Below are 23,627 nucleotides of genomic sequence, written 5' to 3' on the forward strand. Positions count from 1 at the left end.
GAATTGCCAATAAAGTGGAATCCGCAGACATGTCACCCTATTTTGGACACTACCCCACTGATGGGATTTATCAAGTGGTGTAGCGAGAATTTTTAACCCTTGAGTGTTGCATTTATTTAGTTTCCAGAAATGAAATCGCAACTGATAGAGAAGTTAAAAATGAAAATTTTACAGATTTGCCATTTCAGTGTGCAACATGTTGTGCCCGACTTATGTCAGCAGAGACACTCCAAAAACTGTTAAATGGGTATCCCAGGCACAACAGCTTTTAGAGCGTTCATCTCTGATACAAGGTGGGCACAACATATTACGCACTGAAAAGACGTATTCCTGGAAAAATGGTCATTTTCACCTCTCACAATCCACTACAGTTATAGTTATATATATAAAGTTATAGCAACACTTGGGGGTTAAAAATGCTGTCTGTACCCCTGGATAAATCCTTCAGGGGTGTAGTTTCCAAAATAAGGTAATTTATCAGGGGATTCCAAATTACTGGCGTTTCAGCTACAAAAGTGTCATGGCATCCAAAAACCAAACAGTCTGTGCTCCAAAAACCAAATGACCCTTCTTCCCTTCTGTGTCCGGCTGTGCCCTAATATCAGTTTATACCCACATATGACATTATGTCCGTTATCCGGGGTACACCAGTGTCATACATGTGTCATACATGTGTCATAAACTGCAGTTTGGACGTACAGCAGGGCGCAGAAGGGAAGGAGCGCTATGCGGCTTTTGAGGTACAGATTCAGATGTTTGGTATCTGGACGCCATGTCATGTTTGTAGAGCCTGTAAGGTACCAGAAAAGTGGATTCCATGGGGTACCAGGAGTGACCCCATTTTGAAAACTGCACCCCTCAAAGAATTTATCAGGGGATGTAGTGAGTATTAGTATCCCGGACGTGACTGCACAGCGGATGGCGAAGAGGGAATGTATAAGCTGTGCGGAGGACATTGCAGACACCAAATTCCCTACTATGTCCCCGTAGCTCCTATGATTGGGGGAGTCACTCTGGGGGTCACTTTAGGGGTCACTTCTGGTGTCTGTTCCCTCATAAGCTGTAAATCTGGGGTGTCCCCTGATATCCGCTCGCACAGCTTATATATTCCCTACATGACGCACCCAGTTGTGTTCTAATAATTTGGCGATTTTGGTGTTTTTTTGTCTTCACATTGCTAGATGCTATATTTTCTTTATTTTTCTGGTGATGCGGCCATATAAGGGCTTATTTTTTGCGGGATGAGATGCATTTCGTAATGACACCATTTTTGGGTGTCTACATCTTATTGAATACATTTTATTAACCCTTTTTTACTGGATTTAAAAAAAAAAAAAAATCAATCCTGGCATTGAGTTTTACTTTTTTAATTTTACACCATGCAGCGTACAGTATAAGTAACATGTTCCCTTTATTCTGCGGGTCGGTACGGTTACGGCGATACCTCATTTATAGTATTTTTTTTATGTGTTACTAGTTCTGCAGAGGAAAAACACATTTGGGGACATAAATCAATGTTTTTTGCATCGCATCTTCTAAGAGGCATAACATTTTTATTTTTCGGTTGACAGAGTTGGTTGAGGGCTTATTTTTTGCGGGACAACCTGCGCTTTTTATTGGTACTGTTGTCGGATGCATGTGACTTTTTGATCACTTTTTATAGCATATTTTGTATGGTGAGATGGCGAAAAATCATTACTTCCGGCGAGTTTTTTCCGGTTTTTTTTTTCCGGCGTTCGCCGTGTACATTAAATATTATTTCAGTTTTATTGTACAGATTGTTACGGACACGATAATACCAAATATGCATTGTTTTTATTACTTTTTAGTTCTTTTTTTATATAATTCATTTTCTATTGAGAAAAAGGGATTTTTGGGCTTTATAACTTTAATTTTTTTCATACACTTCATTTTATTTTTTTTACATTTTTTTTTACTTTTTCATGTGTCCATTTAGGACACTTCAATCAGCAATACTTGCAATACTACAGCATGCAGGTGTCCCACATGGCATTCCGTAGCAGGATGTCAGGCTGTGTAGACGCACAGCCTGACATCAGAAGGTCCTGGCAGGATCACCAGGTATGTGGGGGCTCCGGGCAGTCTGGGGTCACTGGCCAGTCCCCAGACTACCTTTTACTGCTATCGGCACCCTCCGATCTCGCCGCGGGGGGTGCCGATCAGCTTCAATTGTCGGCAGATGCCTTTCGATCGCGCCGTGATGTTTCACGGCGCGATCGAAAGGGTTAAAACGTCCAGTCGGACTCAGTTCCGACTGGACGTTATTGAGGAAGGGGTTAGGTGTTAGTAACACCTAACCCCCGTCCTCCCCGCACCCCTCCCCCCGCGAAATAGGTACCTAAAGACAGGACGTATTTTTACAATAGTCCGGTCTTTAGGTACCTGGACCGCAGGCCGTAAATTTACGTACGGCAGTCCTTAACCGGTTAAAAAACATTAGTATTAATATTTCCTATACATAAATCTTTACGATTAGGATATTTTCTATAGGTGTCTGTTCTTTATCTGTCAGTTCTGAATTATAACAATTTCTTCCTCATCCTCCACTTGTTGCTACCTTTTATTCTTAAATTACCTGTTACGTTGTACTGTACGCCTTGTAAGTATTCTGGGCAGGGCCTAGCCACCAATTGTCCAGCTGGTGTGCGTGGCCAGCATGTTCCGATCATATCAATAGACATATTGCAAGCAAGACCTGTAAAGGAACAATAGAAATAACTATTATATGTCAATATAAAATGAGTCCATTTCACAGACCTGAAATTACTCGTAGAAAGTGCAAACGAGAACAATGGCAGCAGAATCCATTTAGTATGCAATAGCTGTGGTAATGACAGATTGTCACCCAATTGATAGAAGGGGATATAAGTGGCTCCAGGACAATCAGATTTCTATAAGATGTATAAGAAAATCAGTAAAAGCAATGGGCAGCTTCTGCATGAGCTTAACCGTGACGGCAAGGTCTTCATGCAGCAGTGTTACAATAATGATGACCATAGACAGATATTCTTATTCCTGATACAGTCAAATTTGGAATAGCAGTATAGCATTTGCTTCCGTGAGGTCACTCTGGTCCAGACTCTATCTCTAAATCTTTGAATTCCCCATACATCGTGTTATAAACATTTATAATGGCCCAGCTGCCTATAGTGTATGATATATATGGGATACTGACACAATGGCCTGATATTGGCCATCTATAATAATATTAATGTATCCTATGCTTGCATGTTATATTCCTAGCATTATTTTTTATCCAATATGTCTGGATATTGTATGTTTTTTACTACCTGTATGTCATGTCACTTTGGCTACTTCCACACATTTATTATACCATATTTATACCCTTCATTCATGAAATTTTTACCACTACAATTGTGCATTACTGACACTGTTCTTTAGTATTACCACCTTTAGGTTCTTTTTGCATATTGACCTAGAATACATGTTCTATTTGTTTTGAACAGATCTGGCTTGAAAAAGGTCACTTAAGAGCGAAATATTACCTTGTGGATCTGATAACATCCTATTAATATTATAGTTGAGTTTGTGAGTTTGTGTGTTTGGATGTTTGGATGTTCGGATGTTTGTTCCTCAATCATGCAAAACCCGCTCCACCAATTTGGCTGAAAGTTTCCACAAACATAGTTACTACACCCGATTGCGCAATAGGCTACTTTTCGTCACAATAGCTCACATCAGTTTGTGCCAGGACCCCCACAAAACCCAAACTCGCACCACCATCTCTGCAATCTCACACACTTTGGACCATAGCAAGCCCCAAAATTCATATTACCCTCTACAGCCTACCCCCTAACCCCACACAATCACATATACATATACATATACTTTACCACTTTGCCCCTCACCTTAACGATACTCCAGGAGGCTCTCTTTAACGCTCCAGAGCAGCCATGTTTGCCGACCCCCACCGCTCTGACAATCCACGACACCGCCCACCCATGTAAATACCCCTAGGCGGTCTAATAAATGCAAAAAACAAAAACTAAAAAAAGGAAAAAATACAAAATAAAAGGTATTACAAATTCAAATCACCCCCCTTTCCCTAGAACACATATAAAAGTAGTTAAATACTGTGAAACACATACATGTTAGGTATCCCTGTGTCCGAAATCGCCCGCTCTACAAAGCTATACAAATATTTTGCCTGGATGCTTAACGCCGTAGCGGCAAACATACTGAAAAGTCCAAAAACGCTGTTTTTTCACTATTTTCATTATCATACAAATATCAATCAAAAGTGATCAAACCAATAGCATTTCCCGAAAATGCAACAACTAAAAACTACACCCGGCCCCGCAAAAAAAGACATCCCCAACACAGACAAATAAAAAAGTGACTGCTGTCAGAATATGGCAACTTTTAAAAACAAAAAAATGTCAACACACTACTGGCAGAAAATAACAAAGCATACAATGTCGTATATCGAGGTATATTAACTTCAAATACCTCTGTCCCAATGTCACTATGTACAGTTTATACCAACACCGTATAGCAGCTCAAATACAAATTACATTCAACACAAAAGTCTCACGTATTCTCAGAATTACAGAAAAAACAAGATACAAAGTTACATTTTATATCCCATACTTTATACACAGTACGAAAACCTTACCCGCGCCTGTATATACCCACTTCTACAATCACCGCAGACGAAGTCGCGGGTACCAGCTAGTTTGTATATATAATTTCTAGCTCTGGTGAATAATCTTTTATTACATGTCTGATGCTGTGAAACCAATAAAATATACAATTTTTACAATAATATAACTGGTTGTGTGTGCCTTAGGTTCCGGTCCAAAAAACCCTGTGTGAACTTACCCTTACACAGGGGAACTCCAATAGTGCATAGACAGGTGTCTCTAATAAAGTAGCTATTCAATGTAAGAACAAAACATATAAGGCCCGGTTAACACCTGCAAACCTGCGGACCCCATAAACTATAATGGGGTCCATGTGGTTTCCACACGAAACATGCGTAGAGAAAAGTCCTACAAGCAGCATTTTTCTCTCCGCATGATTCATGCTGAAACTGAGTGGAAACCACACGGACCCCATTTTAATCTATGGGGTCCGCGTGGTTTCCTTAGGTAACTGCTCTTCAATGTGCATAGGTTTCCGTTTAAGGGATCCCCAAGCGGACTCCCCGTAAGGGAACCCAAATGCAGATGTAAACCGGGCCTAACACTGAGTAAGTTTTGACTTCCAAGTGAGCAGCTACACCTAAGCCTAACATGAAATCACTATGAATAATTCTGCCATATGAACATAGTGTAATGCCATTCACTAGACACTTGTTTAACAAGTTGTGCGTTTATAAGTAAAAACAATGATACTGACAAAAGAAATGCCATTTCGTGTGACTGCACTGTTTGTACATCTCATTATATAAGCTGCTTGTGTTCATTATACTTACCCTTCAATGTGTTACACTCTCATAAACAGTATGAATGCAAATAGGCACCCTAAGATGCAGCTTTGTTATCTCTTACCTAAATCCAGCTTAGATCCTTCTGTATTAATGTAAAAAACACATCCACCGTGGAGACCTCAGACATGAATCATTTCAATTCCCTCGCTGCACACTTTATGACTCACCTGTAATATTTGAAGGATTCTGAAGATTTTCACACTGGTCGTGGATAGAGGTTAGAGCAAGACTGACCCCTGCTGTGATGACCTTTAAAGAAGACAGAACAGATATACTGTATTAATATCTAACAGCTCAATATTATAACCATACAGAATAGGATAGAGCAGCCACTTCATGAAATTCTGAACGTGTAAAACAATGTGTATTAGCAAACATCTTAGGACTGCTGATTCAATAGCAATGAGAGGACCAAGATCCAAGATTAGGTCTTATTTCTATTTACATAGAGACTTACATATAGACTTGAGCTATCGGTGTTGATCACAGACAATACATGGTCCCATTGAATTTCAGTGGACTGTGCAGATATATACATGCTTAATTTTAGTCTGTTTTGTCGACTAAAGATTCCATTGACGTTTATGTGTCCATGAAAATTAGATAGGACATGAGTGCCAAAACCCCCCCAAAACAAAACAAAAAACCTATCAAAACGTCTATCCTAACAGATATTAACGGACACTAAGCAAATAATGGATATTACCATCACTTAGTGTCTGTTATTGTCTATTTTTATACTGTTATTTTTGCATTAATAATAAGATACATCAGACACTTAATGTCTGTCATAAGTTTTATTTTGAACGGTCACAAACGTCCCTAGCGAATTTCATCCACACATTTATATCTAACAAAGTGCTGGCGGTTTCCCTGTAGGTTTAATGGAAGCAGAAAGTCCGTAGAGGAAACCTCAGCAAATTTTCAGTGAAAAGCCCTGTGGGAAAAAACGTCATGTGTTGTCGCTATGGTTTTTCCCACAGGGCTTGTTACGTGGGGTCTTAGACTAACGTATTTTTCTAGAAACTGTAAATTGCATGCAATGTTTAGGTTTAAGGATACTTTAAATTTTACTTATATTAGCTATGATAATGCAGTGTCTCCCAGGCTACATACACAAGAACATGTAGATGCAGGCAGGCCATGATTGAAAAGCATGGATGACACATATGTATGTCGCCAGTGCCTCCATGGCTCATTCACTATTTTCAGTCAGCTAGGTGACAAAATGGAAGGTAGAAGACCTGTCCTGAATTTTGTCCTGCCACATACAAGGTCCATGGTAATAAATGGCCATGTGTTTGCGGCCATAGAAATGATTGGGGTCACTGTGCTTTGATACTTCTGCATTGCTGGACTGGAGTGGCTTATTTTCTAGGTGGCTGCTGCTGAAACCAGGAAGGAAGTGAATGACAGAGACAGTGAGGTCTCAACTTGGCCTAGCCTCTGTCCCTGCCTACTTTCCTCAGCTACGCTAGGTGGTAGCCGGGCATCTGGGTGACAGATGCCCGACAGTGTACAGGACAAGACAACACAGAAGCAGAGTCAGCAAGCCCAGGTCAAACCAGAAAGACAAATAGTACCAAATCAAAATCCAAAAGAGTAGTAACAAGGAGAGCCAAAGGTCAGAAGTCAGTAAATACAATAGCAAGAGTACAGCTAGCTAGGACAGAGTCTCAATAGCCAGCAAACCTGTGTGGGCTGATTACCTGTACATAGGAAGTCCAGAACCTGCCCCAGACAAGATTGAGAAATAGGTTGTCAATCACCCAGGTAAGGCTAAGATTAACTATTAGGGTAAGTTCAGATGGAGTTTTTAATACAGGTAGTCGTGACTGAAAGCCGGTGCACTGCAACGGCATCCAGTCACGCACTCCGCTCTGGATTAGGCTGAATGAATGGGCCTAGTTGGGAGGAGGGAGTGTCTTCAGGACGAATTGCTAGGCGAATCAGCATGAAGAATGAGCATCTCGCTTCTTTCCATCCTGCCCCCTGTTCCTTTATTTGCACCTAACACCAAGCCAAGGGGACCCCAAAGCACCCATCACATAGGAGACAAGTAGCAGGGAGTGTCTTGGGGGACCCAGCACCATCCTCTCATCACTGTGCCGGCCTAGAGCCTATTAGAAGATAGCAACAACTATTTTAAGATAAATACAGTTTACTTAAGGTTTACAGTCAGAAAACACATTGTGACATTATGTAAATGTGTGTATACGGATATAGACATATATTTAACAGGGCAAGCTATTACAAATGGTTTAATAGACTGAACTTTTTAGCATGGAATGAATACACAGAACTCTTACAATAAACTTCCAAGAACACTTTCTTGTATTATGTCTCTGTGATCTTTCACCATTAAACTTTCATTTTGTTATGATTTTCTTTTTTAGTGTAAGCGTTTTTTTTTGCATTTGGCTTTCTGCTATTCATTGAATATCACTTTATAAGGTCACATCAATAATAGTGGACAATAGGAATGTTCACAGGGAGGCTTTCAAAACAGCGGCTATCACTAGTCCAAAAGAACGGAAACCGTAACTACCATGAATATGGTTGGCCAGTAAGCCATCTCACTTTAGGAAGATTACATTATGGTTTGGATATTAGTTAAACAGCGACACTAGCATACAATTGTGTTTGTGCCTTTGGACTCTATTGGCAGACACCTAACACAGTTCTGTCCTAAGATCGGAGCCGCTGGTTAGGTAATGCCCTATGAAAAACTCTGAATTACACAGAACCCCCAAACTGGCTGAATGACTGAAACAGATCTCCTTTTAAAGGGGTGTCTATACTTCTCCAGCTAATAACAGTTATGTTCTAGTAGCTCATCTGGAATGAAATGTTGACTGACAAGGACCAGCACTGGTTCCTATGGATGGGAATAATTTGCATATTGTCCCCAGAGAGCATTGCTTGAAGACTGCTGACTTTATGCAGATTCTCCCTAAAGACTGTTATTATTCAAATTAGCTCAAACCAATTAAAAGCGTTTCACAGGATTGAAGTAAACATTTGTCCACAGGTTGTGGCATTGCAGCTCAGTTCAATAATCTTAGATAGAAACAGGATGCAATACCAAACATGACCCATGGGCTAGTGTGGCACTGTTACTGGAAGAAAACAGGGTCAGGGGATAATCGTACACATCAGGGAGAGTGTGTGCCTACATAGGCAGTATGGAGACTTACAAGTCATTCCTGCTCCGCTACAGATTCTGGGTAAAAAATATGCAAATCTATTCTCCAGGATGTAATTAGGAGAACAGTGCACTCTGTACGCCGCCCTCTAGAGGGCAGCATCCTTAACATCATGCATGACTCAGTTAAAAAGTCCAATATCATGATGCGGATTTAATTGCCAAATTAGTATTTCTATTACAAAAGATTCCCACGTATGGACAGCGCTGTTTTGGCCTATTGGGCCTCCTCAGCATAGCGTAGGGAAAGACTATAGACCAGGGTCAGGGATTAATCGTACACATCAGGGAGAGTGTGTGCCTACATAGGCAGCACGGAGACTTACAAGTCATTCCTGCTCCGCTAGGGATTCTGGGTAAAAAATATGCAAATCTATTCTCCAGGATGTAATTAGGAGAACAGTGCACAATAGTGGCTTTTGGAATAGAAATACTAATTTGGCAATTAAATCCGCATCATGATATTAGACTTTTTAACTGAGTCATGCATGATGTTAAGGATGTTGCCCTCTAGAGGGCGGCGTACGTACAGAGTGCACTGTTCTCCTAATTACATCCTGGAGAATAGATTTGGAAGAAAACAGTCAATCTCGTGCAACCACTTTAGGCCAAAACTGCAGCGTTTTACAGTCAATGCAAAGTGGATGGGACTCTAGCAAATTGCATACACACTTTGCTGAAAAATATGTGCAGCGGAGATGCTGCAATTTCAAAAACTGTAGCGTTTTTGGAAATCACTGCATGTCAGTTATACCAACGGAAACTCTGGTAGTTTCCCTACAGGTATAATGGAAGCAGAAAGTTGGCAGAGGAAATCTCTGCCGACTTTCTGTGAAAAAGGACGTGAGAAAAACCACACTGCGTTTCCACCGTGGTTTTTCATTTCACTGCGGCCTGCTAAGTGGGACCTTAGCTTTAAAAGTACTCTGGAAAGACCAAAATGCCTCCAAGACCACATAGGAGCCTTTAACTGCTCAATAAATGCAGAGAAAATAATTTTTTATGCATTTGCGAGTGCATCAAGGACAGATTTACCAGATTTACCTACAGACCATTGTAAATGCTCTAGCTCAGGGCCCAATGTCTCCTCTTTACCCTGTGTAGGGAATCGCTCAGGTAGATGCTTGTAGCAGTGCAGGGAACAGGGACACAGACACTGGATTGCACACAAATTCAGGCTTTATTCACATGTAGCACATACACTGCTTTTGCAAAGCCACAGGATAAACAAAAACAAACTCCTTCTCGGCTGAGAAAACTAACTTAAACGTAAGGAAACTTTTCCCTGACTAAACAGGAGACTGACTACCAGTCTCCCACCTTGACAACAGCCACGGGTGGCACAGTACCTGCTTTGGAGGTCCAGTCTGGACAGTTCAACTCTGTCTGTGTGGTGCCACACTGCTAGTCTTCACACTCAGACTGTTATTAGGGCCTGATTAGTCAGCTGACCTCCCTGGTGTGAATCTTTACCAGACACCCTTTAGCTGCTTGGCTGGGACATACCTGGCTTCCCAGACTACACCCTTCACTCTCTTACACCTGTCTATATTACAGTCGTCTGCAGGCAAATCTGGTAATTCTTCCCTCAATGCACTTACAGACTGATTTGCATATCTATAAAAAGACATTTATCTCTGCATTGCTTCATTATTTGTGGCCATAAAGGTATGTTTCTGCTTCGATTACCGGCACTTTCATGGTACTATTACTGATATGGGAGTGATTTTGGACCTGTCACACCTGTCCTTTTAATGCATGGACTTTTGCTGGTAATATCCTTCTAGACTCTGATTTTCATAGTATAGTCACAGTATCCTCAGTCAACTTCATGGTTGATCAATGCAGGGAAAATTGCAATTCCCTTGTAATTATTCATACTATGACAATATGCTATATCTGTCTGCACATTTATACATTACCCTGTTTAACTGGATCTTTACATATCATAATGTTGCCTTCCATATTATTTATTCTGAGTAACAATGACACAGTGCAATTTGTTCCGGGCCTTTACGCCGGTGAGTAGTTAGGAGACTGGTGTCTAAGGATTGAAATGATCAGTGCATTACATGGATGTGACACGCATTTCCATGCCTCCATTAAGCTTCATTTGTTGCTCTAATTGGGCCCAGGCTGGGACAGCAGAAAGTCTACATCCTGCTAATCACTTAAATCAGAGGTGGAAATGCATGGGCAGCCACCTCCACGCCACGCATTCCGTGCAGGCAAGATCCATATACTGCATGAAACATGCCAGGCTGGCAATATGCCCTTAGGCAAGAGATGCATGCACTCGTCAAATGACTATTATTTCATCATTCTCAATTGTCTATTACACTATTTTGGTATAATAGAAATAAATATAGGTTATTGTGAGCTTAGGAAAAGCAGCTGACACTCTGCCAGGCTTCCAACATCAAATCTATACAACACTAATAAATCAGTTGTCACGCTGCCAGCTTTCAGACAGTAGCAAGGACATAGATATGATAGGCTGAATAGATAGTGGGACCGATAACTTTTAGGTTATAAATAGGACAATTATTGTAAGGTAAAGGTCTATCAATCCAATAACAGCAGACGGACCAAACTATTGTGTGTCCCATGGATGTGCGGATGTAGCAGCTGCCAAATGTACCATTTATAACAAATGCTCATTTTGCACTTACCGTATATCAATTTGTCTCCATTCACTTTATATGGAAAGGGGCTAAGAGCTATGCCTTTTGCAAAGCTCAGAAATTACTATACAAACTAAACATTGCACACGTAAAAAAAAGAGGTTCTAGGTGTGTGAAACGGTAGCACAGAGCAAAAGGGACGGCACAAATGCATTCTCTTAGTATGGCTGTGCAAGGCACAAACCTTTCAGCATTTGTAATCTTAAATTGTAGCGTTGCAGCCAGAGGTCCATGCTAGGGAACTTTTGCTGGGACCAAGGTTAAAGGCAGGGGCGTAACTACCGTGGTAGCAGCAGTAGCAGCTGCCACAGGGCCCGGGCCATTAGGGGGCCCGGTGACAGCCGCTACCGCTGCGTATTTTTTTTTTTTTAAAAGTCCGTTACGGGCCCCATTCACTTGCCGATCCTGGCTGGGCCGGGATCGGCAAGTGACACTGCGGGGCCCACAGAGGCTATTATTATACTCGGGGGTCTTTGCAGACCCCCAAGTATAATGATCGGCGGACCGGAGAGGAAAGGTAACATAAAAAACAGTGTTACTTACCTCTCCGCGATCCTGCCAGGCCTCCGTCATTCGTGTCTGACGTCACATGACCCAGGCCAGCTTCCCGGGTCATGTGACGTCTGACGTCATTAAAGCTGGACAAGAGCGGACAGGACAGCCGACAGGAACAGGTAAGCAACTGTCTCTGTTCTTTTAATGGTTTTAATCCCCCGGGTCTCCGATTATTATACTCTGGGGTCTTTTCAGACCCCAGAGTATAATAAATGTTTATAGGTGTCCACAGTGGGACATATGGGGACACTATGGGGGATAATACTGTGTGTGCAGGGGCACTATAGGGGTTAATACTGTGTGTACATTGGACACTATAGGGGTTAATAATACTGTGTGCATTGGACACTATAGGGGTTAATACTGTGTGTGCATTGGACACTATAGGGGTTAATACTGTGTGTGCAGGGGACACTATAGGGGTTAATACTGTGTGTGCATTGGACACTATAGGCGTTAATACTGTGTGTGCAGGGGACACTATTGGGGATAATACTGTGTGCAGGGCTTACTAAGGGACATAATAGAGTGCGGAGGAGGGGGTCAGTCGAGGGCATCGGTTTGAGGAGGGGGGGGCCCCATGTCAAAAGTTCGCCATGGGGCCCCGCCATTCCTAGTTACGCCACTGGTTAAAGGTGATTCCTGGGATTATAATATTGAAGACCTATTCTCAAGGTGAGCGATACAGTCTCTTTACTGAATGGCAAGCACATTGTTGTGTAATGCATAGACACTATGCCTGGTGTCGCAGCTCAGCCCCATTTATAAGGATAGGTCATCATTAGTTAATTTCTGGTAAAAGCCCTTAGGCCAGGGAACCAAATGCTGTGGTTTGGTCACTTAATATATTACAACCCTTGCAATATGTATAAATTAGAAAAAAATATCTAGGTGATCTTGAATGCAATTGGCAGAAATACTAATTAAGGTTAAGACCCCATGTAGCGGGCCACAGTAAAAAAGCTATGTGACAAATACCGCAGTGGAAATGCATTGCTGTTTTTCCCACAGTGCTCTTCAAAGAGAGTCCACAGAGGAAATCACAGCATGTCTGCCGCCCATATTTTTCAGCAATGTGTGGAAGGGATTTGATAGGACTGTAAATTCTGCGTTTTCACCGCAGCCAAACAGTGATGTTTATGCCACGTGGGGCCCCAGCCTTAAAGGGGCTGTCCCCTTTGGGTGATCCCTTTTTAGTTAGATGAAGCTTATCACTGGCATCTTGACTGCTGGGGTTCTTATCCAGCAGCTGTAACCTGTCTGAAGAGCCTGGTGGCAATTCCCCTTCACCAGAGAGGAAATGTAGAATTACACCATTCTTCTTGTACTCAAAAGCTGTACAGGAGTGAGAGTGTGAGACAGTCTTTGCATTTTTTTCCCAGTTTTCAGAATACATTGGGAATGGAAGCCCTACAAGGCATAAACACTGAGTTTTACAGTCTCCGCAAAGTGGGGTTCTAGCAAATCCTATCCACGCATTGCAGAAGAAAACGCGCAGCGGACATTCTGCGATTTCCAAAACCGTTGTGTTTTTGGAAATCGCAGCGTGTTAATTATACGTACAGAAACGCCAGTGGTTTCTCCAAAGGTATAATTGAAGTGCTACGGGGAAAATCGCTATGTGTTTCCACCGCAGTGCTTTTTCATTGTGGCCTGTTCCATGGGGTCTTAGCCTTAAGAATCACCCATCAGTCACAATAACTTTCCTCTCTATTCTATTGCTGCTATCAAGGGTGAAATAAAGCTTTTTCTAATGAAGATTTTTCGTTTGTGTTAAAATGAAGCAAATATAATACCCAATTGTATTTACTTACGTAATGAAGAACCTGACTGGATTTGAAACGCTTTGTAATTTTAACACAAATGACTACTTTTCATTAAAAAAGAAGCTTAATTTCATCCTTTATCACAGTGCTAGTATAGAGGAGAAAATTCTTTTGTTTGATGGCCAAGGTTTAGGCTAAGGCCCTACAGAGCGAATCGCTGTAAAAAAAAAAAAATGCTGCAGAAAAGGCTGCTATGGAAACATCACAGTTTTTTCCTCAGCGTTTTTCAGAAAGTCCACATGGTTTCCTGTGCAGACTTTCTGTACCTATGCGGAAAATTCCAGCGTTTCCATAAGTATAATTGGCGCAAGTATTTCTGAAATCATAGCTTTTCTCTATGGTTTTCTTCCTTTATTAAATCTATAAGGAAAATGTGAGTGTGTGTGGAGGTAAAATCGATATGGCGTCATTTTCAAAAATACAGCTTTTCTGCTGCGTTTCCGCAACATAGGGCCTCAGCCTAAATTTGTTATCCCTTGAATTGTATTGAACAATAGAATATAGGTGACACATCACTTTGGCGGCACAGTGAACAATTAAAAAATAAAGACTGGAATGCCAAATTTGTTGGTTTTTGTTGGCGACTTGCACCTTAGATCAGAGTTGTTTCACAGGCCATAGGACAATGAAAGTCTGTGTATAACTATTGCCACAGGCCAGCCTCAGTACTTATGTTCATATGGCAGGCCTGGAAACCTTCACAAAGCTTCACAGGACTCCTGGCTGTTTACATTAAGTAGTTCCAGTAGGCAACAATGAAAAAAATAGGAGGCAGAGGCTTCAGATGTACTTGGAGGGAGGGATTGTAGGGCCTCAGACGTACTAGAAGGGAGGGATTGTGGGGCCTCAGATGTCCTAGGAGGGAGGGATTGTGGGGCCTAGAGATACTTGGAGGGAGGGATTGTGGAGCCTCAGATGTCCTAGGACGGCGGAATTGTGGGGCCTCAGATGTCCTAGGATGGAGGGATTGTGGGGCCTAGAGATACTTGGAGGGAGGGATTGTGGGGCCTCAGATGTACTAGAAGGGAGGGATTGTGGGGCCTCAGATGTTATAGGAGGGAGGGATTGTGGGGCCTGGAGATACTTGGAGGGAGGGATTGTGGGGCCTCAGACATACTAGGAGGGAGGGGTTGTGGGGCCTCAGATGTCCTAGGAGGGAGGGATTGTGGGGCCTCACATGTACTAGGAGGGAGGGATTGTGGGGCGTCAGATGTACTAGGAGGGAAGGATTGTGGGGCCTAGAGATACTTTGAGGGAGGGATTGTGGGGCCTCAGATATCCTAGGATGGAGGGATTGTGGGGCCTCAGATGTACTAGGATGGAGGGATTGTGGGGCCTAGAGATACTTGGAGGGAGGGATTGTGGGGCCTCGGATTAGTAGGAGGGAGGGATTGTGAGGCTTAGAGATACTTGGAGGAAGGGGTTGTGGGGCCTCAGATGTCCTAGGATGGAGGGATTGTGGGGCCTCAGATGTCCTAGGATGGAGAAATTGTGGGGCCTAGAGATACTTGGACGGAGGGATTGTGGGGCCTCGGATTAGTAGGAGGAAGGGATTGTGGGGCCTCAGATGGACTAGAAGGGAGGGATTGTGGGGCCTCAGATGTACTAGGAGGGAGGGATTGTGGGGCCTCAGATGTCCTAGGACGATGGGATTGTGGGGCCTCAGATGTCCTAGGATGGAGGGATTGTGGGGCCTAGAGATACTTGGAGGGAGGGATTGTGGGGCCTCAAATTAGTAGAAGGAAGGGATTGTAGGGCCTCAGATGGACTAGAAGGGAGGGACTGTGGGGCCTCAGATGTACTAGGAGGGAGGGATTATAGGGCCTAGAGATACTTGGAGGGAGGGATTGTGGGGCCTCAGATGTCCTAGGACGGCGGGATTGTGTGGCCTCAGATGTCCTAGGACGGCGGGATTGTGTGGCCTCAGATGTCCTAGGATGGAGGGATTGTGGGGCCTAGAGATACTTGGAGGGAGGGATTGTGGGGCCTCAGATGTACTAGGAGGGAGGGATTGTGGGGCCTCGGATTAGTAGGAGGGAGGGATTGTGGGGCCTCAGATGTATAAGGAGGGAGGGATTGTGGAGTCTCAGATGTACTAGGAGGGAAGGATTGTGGAGTCTCAGATGTACTAGGAGGGAGGGATTGTGGGGCCTCGGATTAGTAGGAGGGAGGGATTGTGGGGCCTCAGATGGACTAGGAGGGAGGGATTGTGGGGCCTCAGATGGACTAGGAGGGAGGGATTGTGGGGTCTCAGATGTCCTAGGACGGAGGGATTGTGGGGCCTCAGATGTCCTAGGAGGAGGGATTGTGGGGCCTAGAGATACTTGGAGGGAGGGATTGTGGGGCCTCAGATGTATTAGGAGGGAAGGATTGTGGAGTCTCAGATGTACTAGGAGGGAAGGATTGTGGGGCCTCGGATTAGTAGGAGAGAGGGATTGTGGGGCCTCAGATATACTAGGAAGGAGGGATTGTGGGGCCTCAGATGGACTAGGAGGGAGGCATTGAGGGGCCTCAGATGTACTGGGAAGGAGGGATTGTGGGGCCTCAGATGGACTAGGAGGGAGGGATTGAGGGGCCTCAGATGGACTAGGAGGGAGGGATTGTGGGGCCTCGGATTAGTAGTCCATCTGAGGCCCCACAATCCCTCCTTCCTAGTACATCTGAGGCCCCTCAATGCCTCCCTTCTAGTCCATCTGAGGCCCCACAATCCCTCCCTCCTACTAATCCGAGGCCCCACAATCCCTCCCTCCTAGTACTAGGAGGGAGGGATTGTGGGGCCTTGGATTAGTAGGAGGGAGGGATTGTGGGGCCTCAGATTTACTAGGAGGGAGGGATTGTGGGGCCTCCGATGGACTAGGAGGGAGGGATTGTGGGGCCTCAGATGGACTAGGAGGAAGGGATTGTGGGGTCTCAGATGTACTAGGAGGGAGGGATTGTGGGGTCTCAGATGTACTAATTGCATGTGATCAGAGATTTGATTGGGGGCCTTACCCCCAGGCCTGGTGCTCATGTTGCTCGCTCAGTTTCTGAGCACATGTTTATAGTGCTAAGTATTCAAATGCATGGAAGTCTCATGTGTATTGATACACATTAGACTTTTTTAAAGGCGTAAAATGCTTTTACAGGCATCTATAATGATGAGTTCCAATGATGTCAGCATCTGTAATGTGCAGAACACCATGATGACAGCACCAGGGCCTTACTGCTCATGTGACAGGCAAGTGTGGTGGGCAGTATTCGGGGTCTCCAAGCGATAACTCTGCTTGGGGCCCCAGAAATCCCAAATCTGCCTCTGACTGCAGCCAAGACGTAATGGTATATGAATGAGCAAAATACAGCACTTACATCTCACAGCTATGAAGGAGGAAGGTAACGTTGTCACAGTAATATGTAATGCACCATACTGGCTAACAGAATAAATGTACATTGGGCTTTCAACATAAGTCAGAGATAATCAGTTGCACTGTAATTTTTGGTACATGTAATTTCTAGTATGTGGACACAGACTAAAGCTCCATAGCATTTACAAATGTTGGTCAAAATGTGGATAGCATGACTGTAATTGATGAAATACATGGTAGAAAGATGGCAGTACATTGATCTTTGAAGGCAATTTGATAGTTGTGTGGATTTCCTTGTACATAAATCAATATAAATCAAATAGGTATTCACAAGTGAATATGCAGACTGACCCAGTATCTCAAGTAATATCTAAAGGATAGAATGTAGGTTCACACTCAGATGCACAAATATACAAAACGTGTATGTACATATATACTGATATATACTGAGGTCAGCATTATTTTATTATAACAATAGTTTATTTATTTATTGAATGGGATTTTTTTTATATAAAAACTCTCCCCTGACTGTATATAATATAAATACTGTATATAAAATATTTATACTCTGTGCTAAATAAATCTACAATATGTGCCCTGCCAGGGACTTTATTAAATACCACCGGGCAGCCCATTTTACAGCAGAAAAGAAACACCCTAGAAAATGGATGTGTTATCAATGAGACATATATATCTACCAAGGACCCCAACAGAGACATCAGCCAAACCTTTGAAGATGAGGGTGAGATGATTAGTTTATTCTACTGGAGACAAAGAACGCCCACCTTTGTTTGCTGGCAACGCACATGCCTTACATTATCATGATGCAGCTGTCTCAGACAGCAATACCAAGGAGAGTAAATGCTACAAATCACATTATAAAATCTACATTTCCTTGCTTCCAGAGCCAACGTGTGATGGCCCTTCATTGCTGCTAGAGATAATAACAATTAAAATGTCAATATCTGCTATTTATAATGCATGCCGCGCTAATAGGAATGCTTGTTAGTTTATGTCAAGGAAGGGAAGGCAGCAATTTCTGTTGCTATACAGGCAGCAGAATGCCTAGTCACACCCCCCGCGATCCAATCCATTGGGCTATCTGACAGCACCGTGCCAGGATGAATGATGGACCTCTCCAAGCCTCTTTAACTTGCAAACACAGGGACTAGTAATGAATACATTTCTCTCCTCGCAGTCTGAGTGATAGTTCTGTCATCTGCGCAATATAGATAGAAAGTCAGAGTGCAGAGCATGTTGTGGTGCAGGAGAAGGGTAAGACAGGGTGACAGAAGTAACAAAAAAAGCAGCGATATGATAAGAAAGGAAAAGTAAAGGGGTAAAGAAGGTGTGATACACAGACAGGAGGTGGGGTAGATAACGTCAGGCAAAGAGAACACATTGCGATAAGTGAGAAGATCCAAATGATTATGTCTTGTACAGAATAGGATAAATTTGCAGGGAGCAGAGTATAATGAATTGATCTAGAATATATCAGGGGGTGGATAGTATAAACATATGGTACCATTTAATACACAGAACAACTTTATAGAGACATATTAAACAGAAAATCAAGTGCTTAAAGTTTTATTTTCTATATATAGACCAGTTATATTTAATTTGCAACCGTGTAGTTGTCAGATTAGCATGGCTTTTTCCCTAGGTACGGGGCACCAGTTGGACTCATTCTGTCTTGGCCAATGTTGTAGCCAGGTTTTACATTTTACTCAATGCAGATAATGTTTTCTAGACCATTATCTAAATACCCTGGCCAAGTTGAAGTAGCTAGTATTCTGTCTGCATACTAGATGCTTAGTTTACATAGACTGCAACATGATGCATCACAATTGATTTGATTATACGGTAAGTGTAAGCCCAGCAATAGGAAGAAGTTTACAGTAGGTCTCGGTGTAGTGTTCATACTCCAGATATTTATATTACAACCCCTTTCATGAGCAATAATACAATGATTTCTATGATGGTAGATATTTTTTACACATGAAGCTAAATACCATTACCAGGCTTAAACATAAGTATGTCACAAATGACTTACCAATCTATACATATAGGTCACTAGGGAATGCTCCACTGGTTGTCAAGAACCTTTTCAATCAATTGAGGTTGTGTCTCTGTAGGATCCTTAGATGGAAATTTTATGGCTGTCAATACTGTCTAACTGAGAAATTGTCACTTAAAGGGTTCTCCAAGACTTTATATTAATGATCTATAGTTTAGTCGTCAATTTGAGATTGGTGAGGGTCTGATCTGTTTTCTGCACAGTGTACAAGAGTCAGAAGTAGATGGCTCCATACATTATTGCAGTTTAGCTCCCATATACGGTAACAACAGTTGGCCAGATATTAGTTATTCACCAAGCTAAAATCATTCACAATTCCCCAGGTAACATGTCATTTTATCAACTGAGCAGAAGGAGATAAGTGACACAAGATAAGTCCTTATCTTCAGGACTGTACAAAAAAAAATTCCAAATTGTATCCAAAACTGGACATCGAAATATAATTCACAGCCTCTATTAATTACACATTGAGTTTATGTAGTACAGAATGGTGTAATTCTGGCAAGCCACAGCCTGGCTGACCACACATCAGATTCCACACACACAACACAGGGTGAAGTTACATTGTAAACAGGTCTGAATAAGATGGACAGTAATCACGTCTTCTCAGCGCATTGGGCATATCACACTGACAGGGAACACAAGTCTATATGTTCCATAGGAACAATCCACTCACAACCTACAACATGATTTATTCATATTTTTTTTCATAATGTCAGTTTTCTCCCTATTTTTTAGCACCATTCATTTCCAGCTCTGCTTGAGGACACGCTCTGATGGTCTCCGTATTAAATATTACCAGAGAACATGCTTCTCCCCTCTTTTTATGTGTAATAAAAATAGAAGGAACCAAAGTAATTATATTTTTGGTAGCACAAAATAATTCAGTCTCCTCTAGCAGGCATAAAGGACCAGGTATAAAATATTGTTCGGAGCGTAGTTAATTAAGGTATATTTAAGAAAGAAAAATTCTATTAGGATTTATTATTATGAGATTAACAATCTAAGGCTTTATGCACATGGCTGAGTGTACTATCTGAGCATAGTTGACTGTCTTACTGGTCTTTGGGGTCTGTGTGTCTGCTACCTGCTCTAAAAATATCGCGAAAGAACAGAAGCCCAGAAGGCATTCAGATTGTGCACTTGGTCACTTGTGCGTGAAATCTAAATTAAACCCCATTTCAAATGCTCTAGGTACCAGGATAGACTGTCAAAATAAGCTTCTGACGGTCCTATAACTGACACCATTATCGATCAACAACAGTGCTCAGCAGCTGATACACAGAGAATGGAGAAGGAAGCAGACAGCTCCATTCTCTTTGCAGTGGCCAGACCATGTTACTGCAGATAAACTCCCATTCACTTTAATGGGAGCTAAGATGCATTGACTGTTCAGCCACTATGCAGAGAACACAGCTCTCTGCCTACTGCTCCATTCTCTGTGTATCAGCTGCTTAGAACAGTTGACTGGTGGGTATGTTGGATTTCAAGCCCCCACAAGCTTCCTTAGAATAGGTCATCAATATTATTAGCCTAGAAAACCTATTTAATACAACAGGATCCTTATCAATTCTTCAGAGAAGACAGTGGCTACAACACCTGGTTCTTACTTGAGGACTTGGAATGTACATGCATTACACTGACAGCCCATTGTATTGAATGGAAACTGTGTAAATCCATGGATGACAGTATAAATTATTGAATGACTAAATAAATATAAATTATTATAAATATGAATCTGCCTAAGTACTATCCGTAACATGCAAAGAACAGTACAAGTATCAGTAAATGTTAAGGGGAATGATCAGGTCTTGTTGCAAAAATTCTTATTACAAAATTAACTGGATACCCATGTGGGTCAGGCCAAGTAGTGTGTCAGATATTCATAACTAATTTAAGTATTTAAATTCATAACTAATTCTTTTGTCTTACTTGCTAATGGATAGGACCATGAATGCAGGGACTTTCTATGGGCTGGCAATAATATGTTTATCATGACCAGGTTATCTTGAGCATATACAGTACTACCCCTACATGCTTCTGTATTCCACTTTGGTCATACCTGTTGGCAACGTATTAAGACTGTCACTACTGAAATGATTAAGGTAAATCAGGAAAACTTTGAAAACGAAAGTGACTTTAATAATAAAATACTGCTACTATCTAATAAACTGTGATTCGTCAAGATGTATTTGCGTTTAATAGGGCTACAACATATAGCTATAGAGCAAGGATCGAAATCAGTGAAGCAGTTTTATTAATAATGAATAATGCTTACAAAATAAAGTCAGAGCGACCTAAAAGTTCACCAGATTTATCAAATGGGCTCAGGGTGGATGATAAAAATAATGCATCTTTTTTAACTTATTGGTTGCTTATGCAGGAAACAGGAAGGCTGGGAGTAGTATTCATGGTGGCTCATTTTGACTGTAGTTAGTTTAACCAACCCACAAGCACTTCTCAGAGCTGGTGCAGTCAAGAGGGAGCCTGCAGTGTTGAAGGTGGGGATAGTAGTATCCCCTGGCCCACTTCCCTATAATATGCCCCCCTGAACCTTATGGTTGTTGGAGTGCCCTTGGTGGAGAATGCAGGATAGTGGATTCGGGAGATAATGTTGAATGTGTAACAAATCACTGTTTATTTGAAGAAAAGCAGATAAAACAAACATTAATCTTCCATGTGATGGAGGCACAATCCTTAGGAAGACCTAAAGGTTGAAACTCAGGCTGAGTGTTGGTTCCCCTTGGGATCAGTCAGAGTTTCTCAAAAACAGCATAACATGCTTGCAATGCCCAGGCCGTGGGGTACAGGTTTCCAAAAGGGTGACCTAACTGGCCTATGAGTCATAGGTTAGATATAGCTCTGAGGCCTGTCCAAAATTACCCTCATAATTGATGTCACACAAGGTTTCCTAAACAGTGAACATGGCTATGGTCTATCTTCTGACTGCAAAATGACTCCAGGCCTGACGTGTACTGGTAAGCATAGGCCAGTCTGACCAGGGTGTTTCGGCACATCCTTTCTCCTTTCATACTTTCTCCTAGACTAGTTTTCTCCCCATAACTAGAATGTCTGAAGTTGAGGGCTTTATCAAGTGCCTATTTCAGCTGAATCGGTTTGTCCTACTTAAAGCAACACAGTTTAATACAATAACAGGTTTCACACAAATTCACTTAAAGTTACATTACACAGATGCAACGTCACTAGTTCTCTTCCCAATGTTCCAGTGTGGTGCACGGCATGTATAATAGGTTTTTTAAGAGCAAATCTAAGTCTAAAAAGACCTAATACTAGACCATGCAGTCTCCAAAAATAAGTTGTAGGAATTGGACAGAAAGAAGGAGTGGTTTCCAAATATTATTACCACTTTGTTCTAATGCAACAATAAAGTATTCCATTAATATTCCATTTAATTGAAACTCTGGACCACATTGTGACTTGCCACCATAAAGCCCCCAAAAGTAATTTTAACAAAATGAAGGTGGCAGCTTTTTTTTTTTTTTTTTTTCTATATAAGTAGAATATCTAACATTTTCTCATGGAATGAATTTTTCATGTACTTTTTGATTACATTGGACTAAGCGGTACATTTCTCATTAGCTAGGAAATTTTAATTTGGAAGGAAAAGGTTGAGCTATAAGAGAACACTCGTCTATTTCCTAAGCACAAATCCCTTAGACGGGAATGTATTTTTTTCTCATGACACATACTGCAATATATTCTTATCTCTGTAGAAAGCACTTAAAATGGATTCCATCACCTAATAGAGCAAAGCAGCTATTTCCCTCAGCAGAACGTCCAGGTGTAGAGTACTATGAAATAATCCTTTGTGCTTTCTACACAATGCCACCCTCACAACAAAATAACAATCTTTAGCAAATACTTAACACATTCTTGTGATTGGGCCTCATTATTGTGAATGGAGACATGTATCCACTGCTGATTTCTATGTCACTTGTACAATTTTCATTGGCTTTTTACTTGCATGGTAAGGAGTAAGATAATACCATATTTCAAGTTATCAGAGGGAAAGTGTAGGAGATAAGGGACGCAAATAAGGGAGAGGGGGCGCAGATCGAGAGCTGAAAACAGGAGAGAGGCGGATGGAAAAAGAACTGGAACACAAAGCATTAAGGGGCTTAATCACTAACACCAACAATGTCTCAAGTGCAAAGTTCTGTGGCTTTGTGCAAACTATGAAAACTGCCTATTGTTTAAAATGAGCAAAAACATGACACTAATTTCAGCCTTGAAGTGTACCGATCACAGAGAAAGTGATATAATTCCACCTGCCTGCACCCACTCTATGAGGAGATTATTGTTTTTTTTACACAATACATTTTTCAAAGATATAAAATTACCCCGTAAAAAACCCCCACAAGCGTGTCGCTAAGGCCTGGTTCACATCTGCGTTTGGTATTCTGTTCAGGGAGCCCACTTGGGGACCCCCCAAACAGAATATCGAA

General features: G+C 42.0%; 1 protein-coding gene across 1 annotated transcript in view; it reads right to left on the minus strand.

Moving 5' to 3' along the window:
* The window catches only part of CRHR1 (corticotropin releasing hormone receptor 1), a 131,306-nt gene that overhangs the window by 61,728 nt on the left and 45,951 nt on the right, over positions 1-23,627 (minus strand). Inside the window, exons 2-3 of the mRNA XM_075277145.1 lie at positions 5,641-5,722; positions 2,597-2,716 (exon numbers count right to left, since the gene is read on the minus strand). Coding sequence (XP_075133246.1) covers positions 2,597-2,716; positions 5,641-5,722 — 202 coding nt within the window. The remainder of the gene's footprint in view (positions 1-2,596; positions 2,717-5,640; positions 5,723-23,627) is intronic.

Source organism: Leptodactylus fuscus, chromosome 6, assembly GCF_031893055.1.
Source record: "Leptodactylus fuscus isolate aLepFus1 chromosome 6, aLepFus1.hap2, whole genome shotgun sequence".
In the NCBI taxonomy this organism is placed as follows: domain Eukaryota; kingdom Metazoa; phylum Chordata; class Amphibia; order Anura; family Leptodactylidae; genus Leptodactylus; species Leptodactylus fuscus.